Here is a 14,886-nt window from a genome sequence, read left to right on the forward strand (position 1 = left end):
TGTTTAAAAAAAAAAAAAAAATATATATATATATATACACACATACACACACACACACACACATACACACACACGTATGTGAGTGTAAGCGCTGAATTTCCACATCACATAGGAAGTCTTTGAAACATATTTGTTGCACTTGTGAATTTATGGCCTTTAAACTTTTAAGATCTGTCAAAACAGGTTTGAGGTACAATGTATAAAGCCAATCTTTAAGAGGGAGGACTTTTCTGTTGAAACATCCTCCTTTAGAGAAATGCAAGCCTTTCTCGCGCACCCCCGACTAGATTCACTCCCTTACCGAGGCAGCGGTGTCTTGGAGGCCGCCGGATGCCCTAAAGGCTGTGACGCGTGCTGCGGGATCCGCGCGGGCGTCCCGAGATCTGGGGCGGGGCGCTGGCCGGGCCTACCCTCTCCGCTCTCAGGACCCGCCCACCCCGCCGCCCCGGACGCGGGTAGGGGCGGGCTGCTGGCGGTGCCCGTCAGTCCGGACTCTACTGCCCAGTCCCGGGGCTTCGGCGGCTGCCCCCGCGCGACCCGGCGGGCCCGTCTCCACCGCCGGATGCCCGCACCGCCTGCGCCTCGTGCCGGAGCAGAGCCGAGGCCAGGATGCGGAGTTGTGCACTTTGAGCCGGCCCCATGACCCTGAGCACGTTGGCCCGCAAGAGGAAGGCGCCTCTCACTTGCACCTGCAGCCTCGGTGGCCCCGACATGATTCCTTACTTCTCCGCCAACGCGGTCATCTCGCAGAACGCCATCAACCAGCTGTGAGTCCGCCGCGCGCCCTCCGCCTCCGCGCTCAGAAAGTTTGCTCTTTGAACAGCCTCTTTCCCCAGCATCCTTGGGAGCAAACAAGCAAGCAAGCGAGGGCGAGCGCGCATCCTGCGTGCCTGGAGGTCTCCGGGCGTCTGGAGGGAAGGATGCTGGGGTAGAACAGTGGGGGGATTCATGGAGGCGGAAAGTGTCCCGGGGTGGGGTTGGACGGAAGAATCCTTTGGGAGAATTTCCGGTAAACTTTGAGGGACTTTGAAAGTGCGAGTTGTCCCTGAGTAGTTGTGGTGACCGAGTGACAGCTGAGCCATTTGGCACTTGGAAGACTGGGGTGAAGGGTGGTCGACAGAATCGGAAGCGGGAGTCCCTGTGGGTCCTGGTGAGCAGCCTTCCATGATTATGGGTTTTGTTTGTTTTAAATAAGTTTCTGTTGCTAGCCATTTACAAAAAGAAAGGCCATTCTTCGCTCCTGCTGATTGTAGTCTGGAGTGATTCCAGAAGGCTAGATTTCGGTAGTTTCTATTTTATCTCCTCCTGTACTACTAATACGTGCTTACAGCCCAAACCTGCATGCACACCTTCATTCACCAAAGTGCAAGTGCATCTTTAAATCGTCGCTGTTTTTGAAGTCTCTAGAGAGTTGAAGTTCTGAGAAGTGTGTGTGCTGAAGCTTGTGGTTAATCTCACCTCACAGTTATCAAGTAGAGGAATTTTTCCTATCTAGGTTCCATCCTTAAGTCAATGCAGTGGTTTAAGGTTACTTAGCAGCAGTTTGGTCTGTGTTAGTGTATTGACGCTCATTCCAAGTGGCTTCAGAGGAGTCACCTGCTGAGGTTTTCCTAGACTCTGCACTTAAGCAAAGCTACTGTCTCCCTCCCAGGTCAACTTTTTAATGTCCAACAACAGAAACTTTACATTATCCCTTATTAAAGGTCATGTAAGGTGATTTCTAGATAATCGTACAACTAATTTATTATTTTCATAGTTTGCCCTCCTAGTCTACCAAGTATAATTAAACTCGTTTGAGTTTCTTTTTTACCCCTGTGTGTTGATTCGTGGTGGAGCTTCTAAAAAAATAGAAAAAAATCACAAAAGTTGTTTTACTGCCCTGTACTGTAAAAGCTCCACAATTAAATAAACTGACTGGCATTTTCCGTCTAAAAAGGGGAAGGGACATGGAGTGAAAGAGAAGTTAATGGGTAGATAATCTGACACTGATAACAAGTATGAAAATAATAGTGTTAACAGTACTTTTAAAATGGCAGTGGATTAACAATGTGGTATGTATGTATAGTAGAATATTATTTAGCCTTAAGGAAGGAGTCTGACATATGCTACAGTATGAATGACCTTGAAGATACTATTCTAAGTGAAATAAGCTAGTCACAAAAGTATAAAGACTATATTATTTCATTTATATGAGGTCCCTATCTATAGAAGTCAAATTCAGAGAAAAGTAAAGTAGAATGGTGGTTGCTAGGGGTTGAGAGAGAAGGGGTGGGAAATTTGTATTTGAAGAGTACAAAGTTTCATTTGAGGAAGATGAAAAAATTCTAGGGATGGATGGTGGTAGTTGCACAACAGTGTGAAAGTACTTAATACCCTAGAAATATACACTTAAAATGGTTAAAATGGTAAATTTTATGCTATGTGTATTCATGGCCAGTAAAAGTCATAGCAAAAACTGCAGTTACTTTTCACCAACCTAATAAGCATAATAAGAAGAATTTAAAAGGGCCTAGTGTGGTTGCTCACACCTATAGTCCCAGGACTTTGGGAGGCTGAGGTGCAAGGATCACTTGAGCCCAGGAATTGAAGACCAACCTGGACAACATAGTGAGACTCCATCTTAAGAAAAATAGAAAAAATTAGCCAGGTGTGGTGACACATGCCTGTAGTCTCAGCTACTCAGGAGGCTGAGGTAGAAAGATAGCTTGAGCTCGGAGGTTGAGGCTACAGTAAGCCGTGATCATGCCACCACACTCCATCCTGGGTGACAGAGCAAAACCCTGTCTCAAAAAAATAAAAAAGAATTAAAAAGGCCAGGCACAGTGGCTTATACCTGTAATCCCAGCACTTTGGGAGGCAAGAGGATCACTTGAGGCCAGAAGTTCAAGACCATCCTGGGTAACGTACTGAGACTCTGTTTCTATGAAAAATTTTAAAAATTAGCAGAGTGTGGTGGTACACACCTGTAGTCCCAGCTACTCAGGAGGCTGGGGTGGGAGGATTACTTTATCCCAGGAGTTCAAGGCTGCGGTGAGCCATGAGTGTGCCACTGCTTGCCAGCCTGGGTGGCAGAGCAAGACCCTGCCTCTTTAAATAATAATAATAATAAAATAATTTTTAAAAGGCAGAGATTCTAAACTTTTTTAGGGGAAAGGAGTTGTGAATAATATTTTCTGGTCAATCACGTCCAAATTGTTTTTCCTACTAGTTAGTGTCTTTGGGTAAATAATATAACATCAGTTTCTTCCACTGTAAAATGGGGATACAGTGGTTTTTACCCCATAAGATCATAAGAGATCATATATTTGGTAACACTTTGTGAACTGTAAATCTCTACACAAAAAGTTAATTAAAATTAATAACTAATAGCTGCCGTGTATTGACCACTTTCACTGTGCTGAGTTTAATGTACATCTATCTCATTTAATCATCATAGCAACCTTATGAACTAATTTGTTCTGTTTATAAATAATGAAACTGAAGCTTAGAGAAGCTAAGTAGTTGCTCAAGGCCATATAGGTAGTAAATGACAAAACTGTCCTTAGAATCTAGATCTATTTCCTAGGCCACTGCCCTTAACCACTATAAAAATGGTATTTTGTCTTAGTAGTTGCAAGGTCACTTTTGAGACTTGGCAGTCTGAGGAGTTATCTTTGACTGCTGAAATCTTCAACTTCCTGAAAAAATATATTTGCTATACTGAGTTTTGCTACTAAGACAAACTTTTAAAGAATTTTGGAATATTTGTCTTTTATTTTGTCTCTATTTCCCCACTTCTTTTTTCTTTGTTTCTTGTTTTGTTTTGTTTTGACACAGGCCTTTGCTCTGTCACTCAGGCTGGAGTGAAGTGGCTTGAACACGTCTCACTTGCAGTCTTGACCTCCTGGGCTCAAGCAGTCCTCTTGCTTCAACTTCCTGTGTAGCTGGGACCACAGGCACGTGCCACCACACCTGGCTGATTTTTTTTTTTTTTTTTGAGACCGAGTCTCACTCTTTCACCCAGGCTGGAGTGAAGTGGCATGATCTCAGCTCACTGCAGCCTCTGCCGCCCCGCCACCCCCACCCCGGGTTCAAGCGATTCTCTCTCTTTTTTTTTTTTTTTTTTTTTTTTTTGTAGAGACAGCGTTTCACTTTGTTGCCCAGGCTGGTCTCATACTCCCATTCTCAAGTGGTCCTCCTGCCTTGGCCTCCCAAAGTGCTGGGATTGCAGGAGTGAGCTACTGTGCCTAGCCACTTCTTTTTTCTGTGAAGAGACTTGCTATAATATTCACTTCTTCCAAACTGTATTTATTATTATTACTTTAGAGGTCATGTTTATTTAGCATTTATAATGTTGCGCAGTCATCATCATTAAAAAATTTATTAGGAATCATTCTGAGTACACTACTAAACTTTATGAACTTAAATATACCCACTGTTAGCACCTAATAAAGAAGTTCTTAATTTGAGGTCCATGGTCACCTAGAGGTCTATGGATTGGCTTCAAAAAGTCAAACCCCTTGAGATTATATGAAAATGTTGAGTAGATAAATATATTTTAAAATCAGATTCTCAAAGTGATCTGTGATCTCAAAAGAGATTAAGAAGCTCTTTCCTAAAGGGAAGTGTTATTTCTAAGACCTGATTCTATAAACCTCAACTGCTGTGAGCATTTCCCTGTGGTACAGATACGGACATAACAATAACTAGTGGGAGCAGCTAAACAATTCAGATTTAGGGTCCTAAGTGAAGACTGACTCAAAAGATTTTGCATTTGGAGGGGTGGGGTGCCTTGATACATGAGTACACTTAGCCCAGTGGTTCTCTTGTCACTGCTGAGAACCCACTCAAAAGAGCTTTTTGCCCTTTCTCATTTGCTACCCTCAGGTTTGCTGTAGGTTTAGAAACCAAGAAACAAGCTAGGCGGAGTGGCTCACGCCTGTAATCCCAGCAGTTGGAGAGGCCGAGGCAGGTGGATCATGAGGTCAGGAGTTCAAGACCAGCCTGGCCAGCATGGTGAAACCCTGTCTCTACTAAAAATACAAAAAAATTAGCCAGGCATGGTGTCACGCACCTGTAGTCCCAGCTACTCCGGAGGCTGAGGTAGGAGAATTGCTTGAACCCAGGAGGCAGAGGTTGCAGTGAGCTAAGATCGTGCCACTGCACTCCAGCCTTGGCGACAGGGTGAGACTCTGTCTCAAAAAAAAACCCACCAAGAAACAAATCCTATGCGAATTGTGTTAAAGAGTAAATTGAAGCCAAGGGCAGTGGCTCACACCTGTAATCCCAGCACTTTGGGAGGACAGGAGTTTCCGACCAGCCCAGGCAATGTAGCAGGACCCTGTCTCTAATAAATAGATAGATAAGAGAGAGGATAGATGGGTGGTTGGATGGATGGATGGATGGATGGATGGATGGATGGATGGATGGGTGGGTAGTTAGATAGGCAGGCAGGCAGGTGTAGTGGTTCACGCCTGTAGTCCTAGCTACTCAAGAGACTGAGGCAGGAGGATTGCTTGAGCCCAGGAATCTGAGATTACAGTGTGCTATGATCGTGCCATTGCACTCCAGCTTGGGCAATAGAGGGAGACTGTCTCTTGTTGTTTTGTTTTTTTTTCGTTTGTTCGTTTGTTTGTTTTTTGAGACAGAGTCTTGCTCTCGTTGCCCAGGCTGCGTGATCTCAGCTCACCGCAACCTGCGCCCCCTGGGTTCAAGCGATTCTCCTGCCTCAGTCTCCTGAGTAGCTGGGAATACAGGCGTGCACCACCATGCCTGGCTAATTTTTTTTTTTCTTTTACTAGAGATGGGGTTTTTCCATGTTGGTCAGACTGGTCTCCAACTCCTGACCTCAGGTGATCCGCCTGCCTCGGCCTCCCAAAGTGCTGGGATTACAGGCGTGAGCCACTGTGACCAGCCTCTGTCTCCTTGAAAATAAAATTTAAAAAAGTAAATAGACCAAAGTGAGATCCTGTGGACTCTCTTAGGAAGGAAAGTTTATGACTTTTGGAGTGTGGGCTTTTGGGCATCTATTTTGGTAATTTCATAGGCTGTTATTACTTTCAACTGTGTTATATATGATAGGTGAAATTATGGAATAGCTGGGGTATTACTGTATTTTATTGGTAATTATGTCATCATTATTAGATGAAGGTCTACCCTTGCCGCTGTATAAAACTCACCAAATATAGTATTATTTTTTACCTGTCAATGAAGAACATTAATAAATGATCAAAATCATTCCAGAAATAAACTGTAGTTACTATTATACTGTTAAGTGTTAATTCTACTAGAAAAAATATATATATGAGCAACCCAGAGAATCATTTGGTCAGACTTCAGGAGTCTTGGATTAGACTGATGAGAATGATCGTAAAAAGTTCATACCCTTTAAGGGTCTGTACATGCATTTTAGTAAAACAAAAACTTGAACTTCTGAAAAATATGGAAGCCTGTATTATTTTCTAGAGAGCTATTATTCAGTCCCTGGGAAGTAGTCACTAAGCAAGGAGCCAAAGTGTTAGTGTTATCATTATATACTAAACAAGTGGCCATTTTTGTGTCCTAAAAAGCTCAGGGAAGAGTACAAAATTGTTAGATAAAATGCTGGCAAAGACTGCCATTTAAAATATTCCTGGCTGGGTGCAGTGGTCTATAATCCCAGTTCTTTGGGAGGCCGAAGCAGGTAGATCCCTTGAGCCCAGGAGTTTAAGACCAGCCTGAGCAACACAGGGAGACCCTGTCTCTACAAAAAATTAGCCGGCATGGTGGTGCATGCCTGTAGTCCCAGCTACTTGGGAGGCTGAGGTGGGAGGATGGTGTGAACGAGAGAGGCAGAGGTTGCAGTGAGCCGAGATAGTGCCACTGCACTCCAGCCTGGGCAACAGAGCAAAACCCTGTCTCAAAAATAGATAAATAAAACTAAATAAAATAAAATATTCCCATTATGAAAACCTCTGATCAAAAAAATCTTGTCTTGAAGCTAAGGCACTGAAACATTGCTTGATTTGCTAATGAGGTTACCTTAAGCTTTTTATACTTGACCTAAAATATTTTTATTTACTTGGTTCATATATGAACTTGACTTCCCAGAAGCATATCAGTGCTTTCTAAGGCTCAGCCTCAACAGTAGAGGAGCATATTGGATGTTCATCCAAAATGTGCCTTTTCGTGAAATCAAAAGGTAGAAAGTCTTATTTTTTGTGTTAGTAATAGTAGTAATGCTCTTTCAGTTCCACTTTGTAGTTGTACAAGGGTTTTCACATGAACTCATCTCCAGACTTAAGCTTGCATCAGAATCACCTGGAGGGCTGGTTAAAACACAAATTGCTACCCGCAGTCCCCAGAGTTTCTGATTCTGTAAGTATAGGGTGTGACTGGAGAATTTGCATTTCTAACAAGTTCGTAGATGATGCTGCTGATGATGACCTAAGGACCCTGACTTAATTAAAGTATTCCTCTGAGGCAGATTGGGCAAGTCATCGTCCACATTTTATAGCATAACAAACTAGAGAATCAAAATGCTGAAGTGATTTGCACAAGGCTACATGGCTTGATGGTAGAACTGAAACTAGAACCAGCGTTTCTTGTCTCTGCATGCAGAGCTCCTATAGTGCTGCACTCACAGTTCTGATACACACATCTTTGTATACATATGTAAACATTTCTTTAGATAAATTTCTAGCAGTGGAATTTCTGGACCTAATGTTGTGTATATGTTAAAAATTTGATACATATTGCCTAATTGCTTTCTAAAAAGGCTTTACCGATTTGCTCTTAACCAGCAGTGTGTAAACATATCTTTCCCTATATCTTCACCGACCCCAATAATATTAATATTAATAGCAGATAATCCGGGCGCGGTGGCTCACGCCTGTAATCCCAGCACTTTGGGAGGCTGAGGTGGGGGGGATCACCTGAGTTCAGGAGTTCGAGACCAGCCTGGACAACATGGTGAAACCCCATCTCTACAAAAATACAAAAATTAGCCGGGCATGATGGTGGGTGCCTGTAATCCCACCTACTCGGGAGGCTGAGGAGGGAAAATCACATGAACCCAGGAGGCGGAGGTTGCAGTGAGCCAACATCATGCTGTTGCACTCCAGCCCAGGTGACTGAGCAAGACTCTGTCCACACAAAAAAAAAAGGCAGATAATTTTTACTGAGCATTTATTATGTAAGAGACACTGTTTTGAGCAGTGGATGTATTATTTCATTGTCTCTTCTTAACAACTTTATGAGTTAGATATTATCCTCAATTACAGAAGAGAAGAACAGAGAGGTTAACTTGTCTCAGATTATCCAGCCAGGATGCAAACACAGGCAGTCTGACTCCAGAGTCCCTGAATCCCTGCTCTTAAATACCTCTCTATTTACAATTCCCCTTATTACTATGGAGGTTTAGCATCTTTTTATGTGATTTTTCTGTGATTTGAATGTTTGTGCTCCTGACCATTTTCTATTGATATTTGGCCTTTTCTTTTTTATGTTCTCTATATATTCTGAGTATGTGGCAAGCATACTTTCTCCTAGCCTATTGTTTGCCTTTTAACTTTGCATCCCATATAAAAGTTTTACGTTTTTATATAGTCAAATTTGTTGTATTTTATCTTATGATTTCAAGATTTTGCATCTTGCTTTTTAAAAACCTGTTACCATTCATCCTCAGGATTATCAAAGTATTATTTTATATTTGTTCTAGCATGTCTACATTTTTAAATATTTAACTCTTTAAAACATCTGGAATTTATTTTTATTTATAGTGTGAGGGAAGAATCTAGCTTAACCATTTTTTTCCAATTGGATAGTTATTCTAATACCATTATTTAATACATTCTTACTTCACTAATTTGAAATGCTACATATATATTAAATTCTTACAGATGCTTGGAGTATACTTCTGTACTCTTAAGTTCTGTTCATGTTTTTCTGTTCATACACCAGTACTCATTTTACTTATTATAGATTTAGTGGACAATTGTATGCCAGTGCTTTACCTCCTTGTTAGTATTTTTCAGTGTCCTATTTTGTTTATTTCATTTTCCAGATAAATCTTAGAATCAGCTTATCAATTTTCACTTTTAAAATTGTACTAGGATTTTGATTGAAATTTTCTGAATTAATTTTGGAGAAAATTAACAGTTTTACAAAATGAGCCTGCCCAATGAAGAATGTGATGTGTGGGTCTATTATTCACTGTTTTTTAAATGTTCTTCATTTAAATTGTACAGTTTTCCTTACGGTAATTACACATTTCTTATTAGATATATTCATGGGCATTTTATAAGGTTTTTGCTGCTCTTGTGAATGAGCTCCACTTTCCCATGACATTTTCTAATTAGTTACAGCAGGTGGGTCATAAAACTATCACTTTTGATATTTGCTTTTATATCAGACCATCTTGCTAAAACTCTTACTTGGTTCTAATATCTAGTATATGTTTTTACTTGATTTTCTTGACTTTTCTTCATGGATGATTATATTATCTGTAAATGCGTTTTGTCTCTCTGAGTGCAGTTATGCACCACATAACAACATTTTGATCAATGACAGACCATATACAGCAGTGGTCCCATAAGATTATAATGGAGATGAAAAATCACCTAGTGACTGTAGCTGTCATAATGTCATAGCATAATATATTACTCATGTGTTTGTGGTGATGCTGGTGCAAACAAACCTGCATTGTATAAAAATATAGCACATACAGTTATGTACAGTACATAATACTTGATAATAAGCGACTATGTTGCTGGTTTATGTATTTACTGTATTGAACATTTTATTATTATAGAGTGTACTCTCTTTTTTTTTTTGAGACAGAGTTTCACTCTTGTTGCTCAGGCTGCATTGCAATGGCACAATCTCAGCTCACTGCAACCTCCATTTCCTGAGTTCAAGCGATTCTCTTGCCTCAGCCTCCCGAGTAGCTGGAATTACAGGCATGCACCACCACGCCCGGCTACTTTTGTATTTTTAGTAGAGATGGGGTTTCACTATGTTGATCAGGCTGGTCTTGAACTCCTGACCTCAGGTGATCCACCCGCCTCGGCCTCCCAAAGTGCTGGGACTATAGGCGTGAGCCACCGTGCCCAGCCTACGCTGTACTTTCTTTCTGCTTAGAAGAGAATAGTTAACTGTAAAGCTGCCTCAGGCAGGTCCTTCAGGAGGTATTCTAAAAGAAGGCATTGTTATCATAGGAGTTGACAGCTCCATATATGTTATTGTCCTTGAAGACCTTCTAGTGTGGCAAGATACAGAGATGGAAAACAATGATCTTGGTGATCCTGACTCTTTAGGCCTAAGCTAGTGTGTGTGTTTGTGTCTTTAACAAAAAAGTTTCAAGAGTAAAAAAAAAGGCCGGGCGCGGTGGCTCAAGCCTGTAATCCCAGCACTTTGGGAGGCCGAGACGGGCGGATCACGAGGTCAGGAGATCGAGACCATCCTGGCTAACCTGGTGAAACCCCGTCTCTACTAAAAAAAATAGAAAAAAACTAGCCAGGTGAGGTGGCGGGCGCCTGTAGTCCCAGCTAGTTGGGAGGCTGAGGCAGGAGAATGGCATGAACCCGGCAGGCAGAGCTTGCAGTGAGCTGAGATCCGGCCACTGCACTCCAGCCTGGGCGACAGAGCAAGACTCTGTCTCAAAAAANAAAAAAATACTTTTTTTGTTGCTGTATTTTTGGTAGATGGGGTTTCACCGTGTTGACCAGGATGGTCTCGATCTCTTGACCTCGTGATCTGCCCACCTCAGCCCCCCGAAGTGCTGGGATTGCAGGCATGAGCCACCAAGCCCGGCCAAAAAAATACATTTTAAAAATAGAAAAGCTTATGGAATAAGGATATAGCCATGTACAGTAGCTTGTGCCTATAATCCCAGCTACTCTGGAGGCTGAGGCAGGAGGATCACTTGAACCCAGGAGTTTGAGGCTGCAGTGAGCTATGATTGTGCCACTGAAGCCTGGGCAACGGAGGAGACCTTGTCTCTTATAAGAAGAAGGAAGGAGGCGGATATAAAGAAAGAAAATATTTTTGTACATTTATACAATTTTTCTGTTGTTTTATTTTTATTTATTTATTTATTTATTTATTTTTTTTTTTGAGACAGAGTCTCACTCAGTTGCCCATGCTGGAGTGGCATGATCTTGGCTCACTGCAACTTCTGCCTCCTGCGTTCAAGTGATTCTCCTGCCTCAGCCTTCCGAGTAGCTGGGATTACAGGTGCGTGCCACCACGCCGGGCTAATTTGTATGTATTTTAGTAGAGATGGGATTTCGCCATGTTGGCCAGGCTGATCTCGAACTCCTGACCTCAAGTGATCCACCCGCCTCGGCCTCCCAAAGTGCTGGGATTACAGGCATGAGCCACCACTCCCGGCTGATTTTTCTGTGTTTTGAGTTAAGTATTATTAGAAAAGAGCCAAAAAGTTAAAATAATTAAAACATTTATAAAGTAAAAGAGTTACTGTAAGATAAAGTTAACTTTTGAAAAAAGAGAAAGCTTGGCTGGGTGCAATGGCTTAACACCTATAATCCCAGCACTTTGGGAGGCTGAGGTGAACAGATTACTTGAGGTCAGGAGTTTGAGACTAGCCTGGTCAACGTGGTGAAACCTTGGCTCTACTAAAAATACAAAAATCAATTGGGTATGGTGGCGGGCACCTGTAATCCCAGCTACTCAGGAGGCTGAGGCAGGAGAATCTCTAGAGCCTGGGAGGCAGAGGTTGCAGTGAGCCGAGATCATGCCACTGCACTCCAGCCTGGGCAACAGAGCAAGACTCCATCTCAAAAAACAAACAAGAAAAAATAAGTTTTTAAAATAAATTTAGTGTAGCCTAAGTGTTTATAAAGTCCACAGTAATTACAGTCGTGTCCTAGGTCTTCACATTCACTCACCACTCACTCACTGACACCCCAAGCAACTTCCAGTCCTGCAAACTCCACTGATGGTAAGTGCCCCTTACAGGTGTACCATTTTTTATCTTTTATACCACATTTTTACTGTTTACTGTGCCTTTTCTATGCATAGATATGTTTAGAGATACAAATACTTAACATTATGTTACAGTTGCCTACAGGATTCAGTATAGTAACATGCTGTACAGGTTTGTCACCTATATGGTTATCCCGTATAGCCAAGGTGTGTAGTAGGCAGTACCATATAGGTTTGTGTAAGTGTACTCTATGATGTTCGCACAATGATAAACTTGCCTAGTGATGAATTTCTCAGAATATATTCCTGTCATTAAGTGACGCATGACTGTATTTATAACTCTCATTGCTTTGGCTAGCCTTCTAATGTTAAATAGTGTGATACTAGTGGGCTTGTGTGAAAAGAAGGCTTCAGCTGAGGGCATTTCTTACTATTGTTAATTTGCAATATTTCTATTGCAGTATTACTATTGCTAATTTTTCAGTGAGGTATAGTTATTGAATTTTATTGACTACTTTTTTATATCTATGGTATAATATTTTCTCCTTTACTAGTAATGCAATGACACATTGAATTATTGAGATTGAATCATCCTTACATAACTAAACTACACCCTTTTTGCATTATTCATTTAACATATTGCTAGGCTTGGTTTACAAATGTTTAAAGTTTTTGCATTTAGGGATCTAAATATTTGTTGAATCTTTGATGCTGTCTTCGTCCAGCTTATGTCTGATTTACAGAATAATTTAGGTAGTTTTTCATTTTTTTCTGTGCTCTGAAACAGCTCTGTAGTAGGATTATCTGTATTTTAAAGCTTGGAACCAAGAAGTTTTATTCCAAGTGTTTTTATTTTAGGAATTTTTTTTTACCATTCACATTTTTAAATTTCCGTGTTCTCATTGAATAAATATAATTATCATCTGTGAGGCTCTTAAAATCTAGATCTTGTCTTCTACAGAAATGGACAAACATAACTGAATAATTGATAATTGAGTAATTGAAACCAGGCATTCATTTATAGTTTAAGGGCTTTTTTTTCTCTTTTTCATGGATAAAGAGACTAATATTAATATTTAAGAGAGGTATGACATGCCTCTTTGATTTTAAATTAATAATGACTTTTGTGGTTGTTTTGATCCTTAGAGAATATAGCCTTAAAATTGAATATTTTAAAGAAACTGATCAAACTGGTTTACATCTAGTGAATCTTCTGGGTGTTACGGCCTTCAAATGTGAAGGAACAGTTAATGATCCCCTATCAAAGTATAAAGATGCATTTGTGTTTTTATTATTGTGGTAACTTTCTGTGGCTTTATCCACACTTGTGATTGTTTAAAAATTAGTAGAGCAGTAATTAGCCTATAACTGAGGGGTATAAAAACAGAGCTCTCTTCTTTGGCCTTCTTGGAATCATACTTAGCCAAGTTAACTGTAAAATAAATCTGTACAATGAAGATGAACAGGAATGATGAGGTAGTGATATGCTCAAGTCAAGATTTCTTTCTGATAAGTCTAGAATGGATTTCTTTTTTTCTAAATTACTGCTATTTGCCTTTGTACTCACCTGTATTTACTCCTGAAATTGGGAAATATCTCTAGACTTAACACTGATAAACACTGCCCAAAGCCAAATAACTACAGATATTGTCAGTCTCTGTTTCCAAGACCTGTTGGGTCTGGGAATAAGCGAGGCTCAGACTGCTGTATTTGCTCACATCTCTTCTTGGGTCCTTCCAGTAAATGTGAGTCCTATTAATCTACCATATGTTAAACTGCCTTGGGGCTAAAGAACAGTGATGTAGATGTTATCACACAATTTCTGAATCTTTCACATACTTTTTCAATTTCTAAAGTGAAAGAAAAAATCAGTATCCTATTTTTAGTTAGGGTTAGAGTTAGCTTTGCATTGTTGAATGATACAGAATGACTGCTGTATAACTAACATAATTAAGTTTACCTTAAAGAAATATGCTAAGAACATCAAGGCCTTTTTAGGTGTTCCTGTAATTTGGAAGAATGCAGCCAATAATTTATAAATAGATTGTTATTGTTGCACACCAAAGGGCAAATTTGGGCTCACCTTTTTTGCATGTTGTGTGAATTTAACAACTTGTGTTTTCTGCATTAATCTATTTTTAGAGGGTTATGACTCTTCTTTTAGTAATTCGAGGGATTTGGCTTAGTTACAGTTGGTAAAGCAACAAAATCCAGAGGTTTGAATCACTCCTAAATAAAGAGAAGCCTCAGTATTAGCCAATTATAAGCTTTCTTAAAAAGTTGTAGCAGTTTTAGGCTTCCGGGGTAGAAGTAGAATTATTTGATTTTTTTTGGTAATAAACTAAACTATTTAAATTGTTGTATATGTTTGTTTGAGGATGGTATCTGCCTCATTTCAGGACATTTTGGATATCACGTGAGATAATTATTCACAAGAAAGAACAATAAAAATTCCAGTTATGGTTGTTACTTTTATCATCTGTACTTAATATTTATCCATCAAAATTTACATGGATATTCATGATCCATAACAGGATGTTTCAACTCCTGAGCATTCTAATTGTGGACTTTATATTGCTTGTCTTCTGTGGTGACTGTGTAAAAGTTTATGCTGCATATGGCTTTATCTGTTTGCAACTTAAGCAAAACTTTAAGCATACTTCATCTCCCCAGCAAAAAGCTAGTCACATTTATGAGCTCAGCATCTTATCAGTGCATTTTTGTCTCTGCTGTTCTCTGAATTTTGAGTCTTAAAAACCAGTTAGTCTCCATGAGGGCTAAATTGAATGAGAGTTTTTTTCTCTGATTTTAAATAAATACCACTTACAACAGAGCTCTTGAGAGATGCCATTTCTTCCGGACTGTCCTCTGTCCCATGTCCCTTTAAGTTACTCTTTCTCTTAATGTTAATATCCACAGTTCTCATGGACATCAAACATTTTAATTTCCCATAATTGTATCATCTCTTTTTTTTTTTCCTTC

The 14,886-nt window shown here is 40.3% G+C and overlaps 1 protein-coding gene across 5 annotated transcripts in view; it reads left to right on the forward strand.

The window, feature by feature from the left end:
- Positions 1–14,886, forward strand: part of SSH2 (slingshot protein phosphatase 2) — a 316,292-nt gene that overhangs the window by 170,270 nt on the left and 131,136 nt on the right. The window contains exon 1 of one of the 5 annotated variants that reach the window (XM_017855095.1): positions 442–767. The exons of 3 other annotated variants lie outside the window; for them this stretch is intronic. In XM_017855095.1, the coding sequence (XP_017710584.1) occupies positions 640–767 (128 nt within the window). In that variant the 5' untranslated portion in view covers positions 442–639. Of the gene's footprint in view, positions 1–441; positions 768–14,886 lie in introns of those variants that run through there. One more of the 5 variants, XM_017855093.1, reaches the window with a different exon arrangement.

This window comes from Rhinopithecus bieti, unplaced genomic scaffold (assembly GCF_001698545.2).
Source record: "Rhinopithecus bieti isolate Rb0 unplaced genomic scaffold, ASM169854v2 scaffold_38691, whole genome shotgun sequence".
Lineage (NCBI taxonomy): Eukaryota > Metazoa > Chordata > Mammalia > Primates > Cercopithecidae > Rhinopithecus > Rhinopithecus bieti.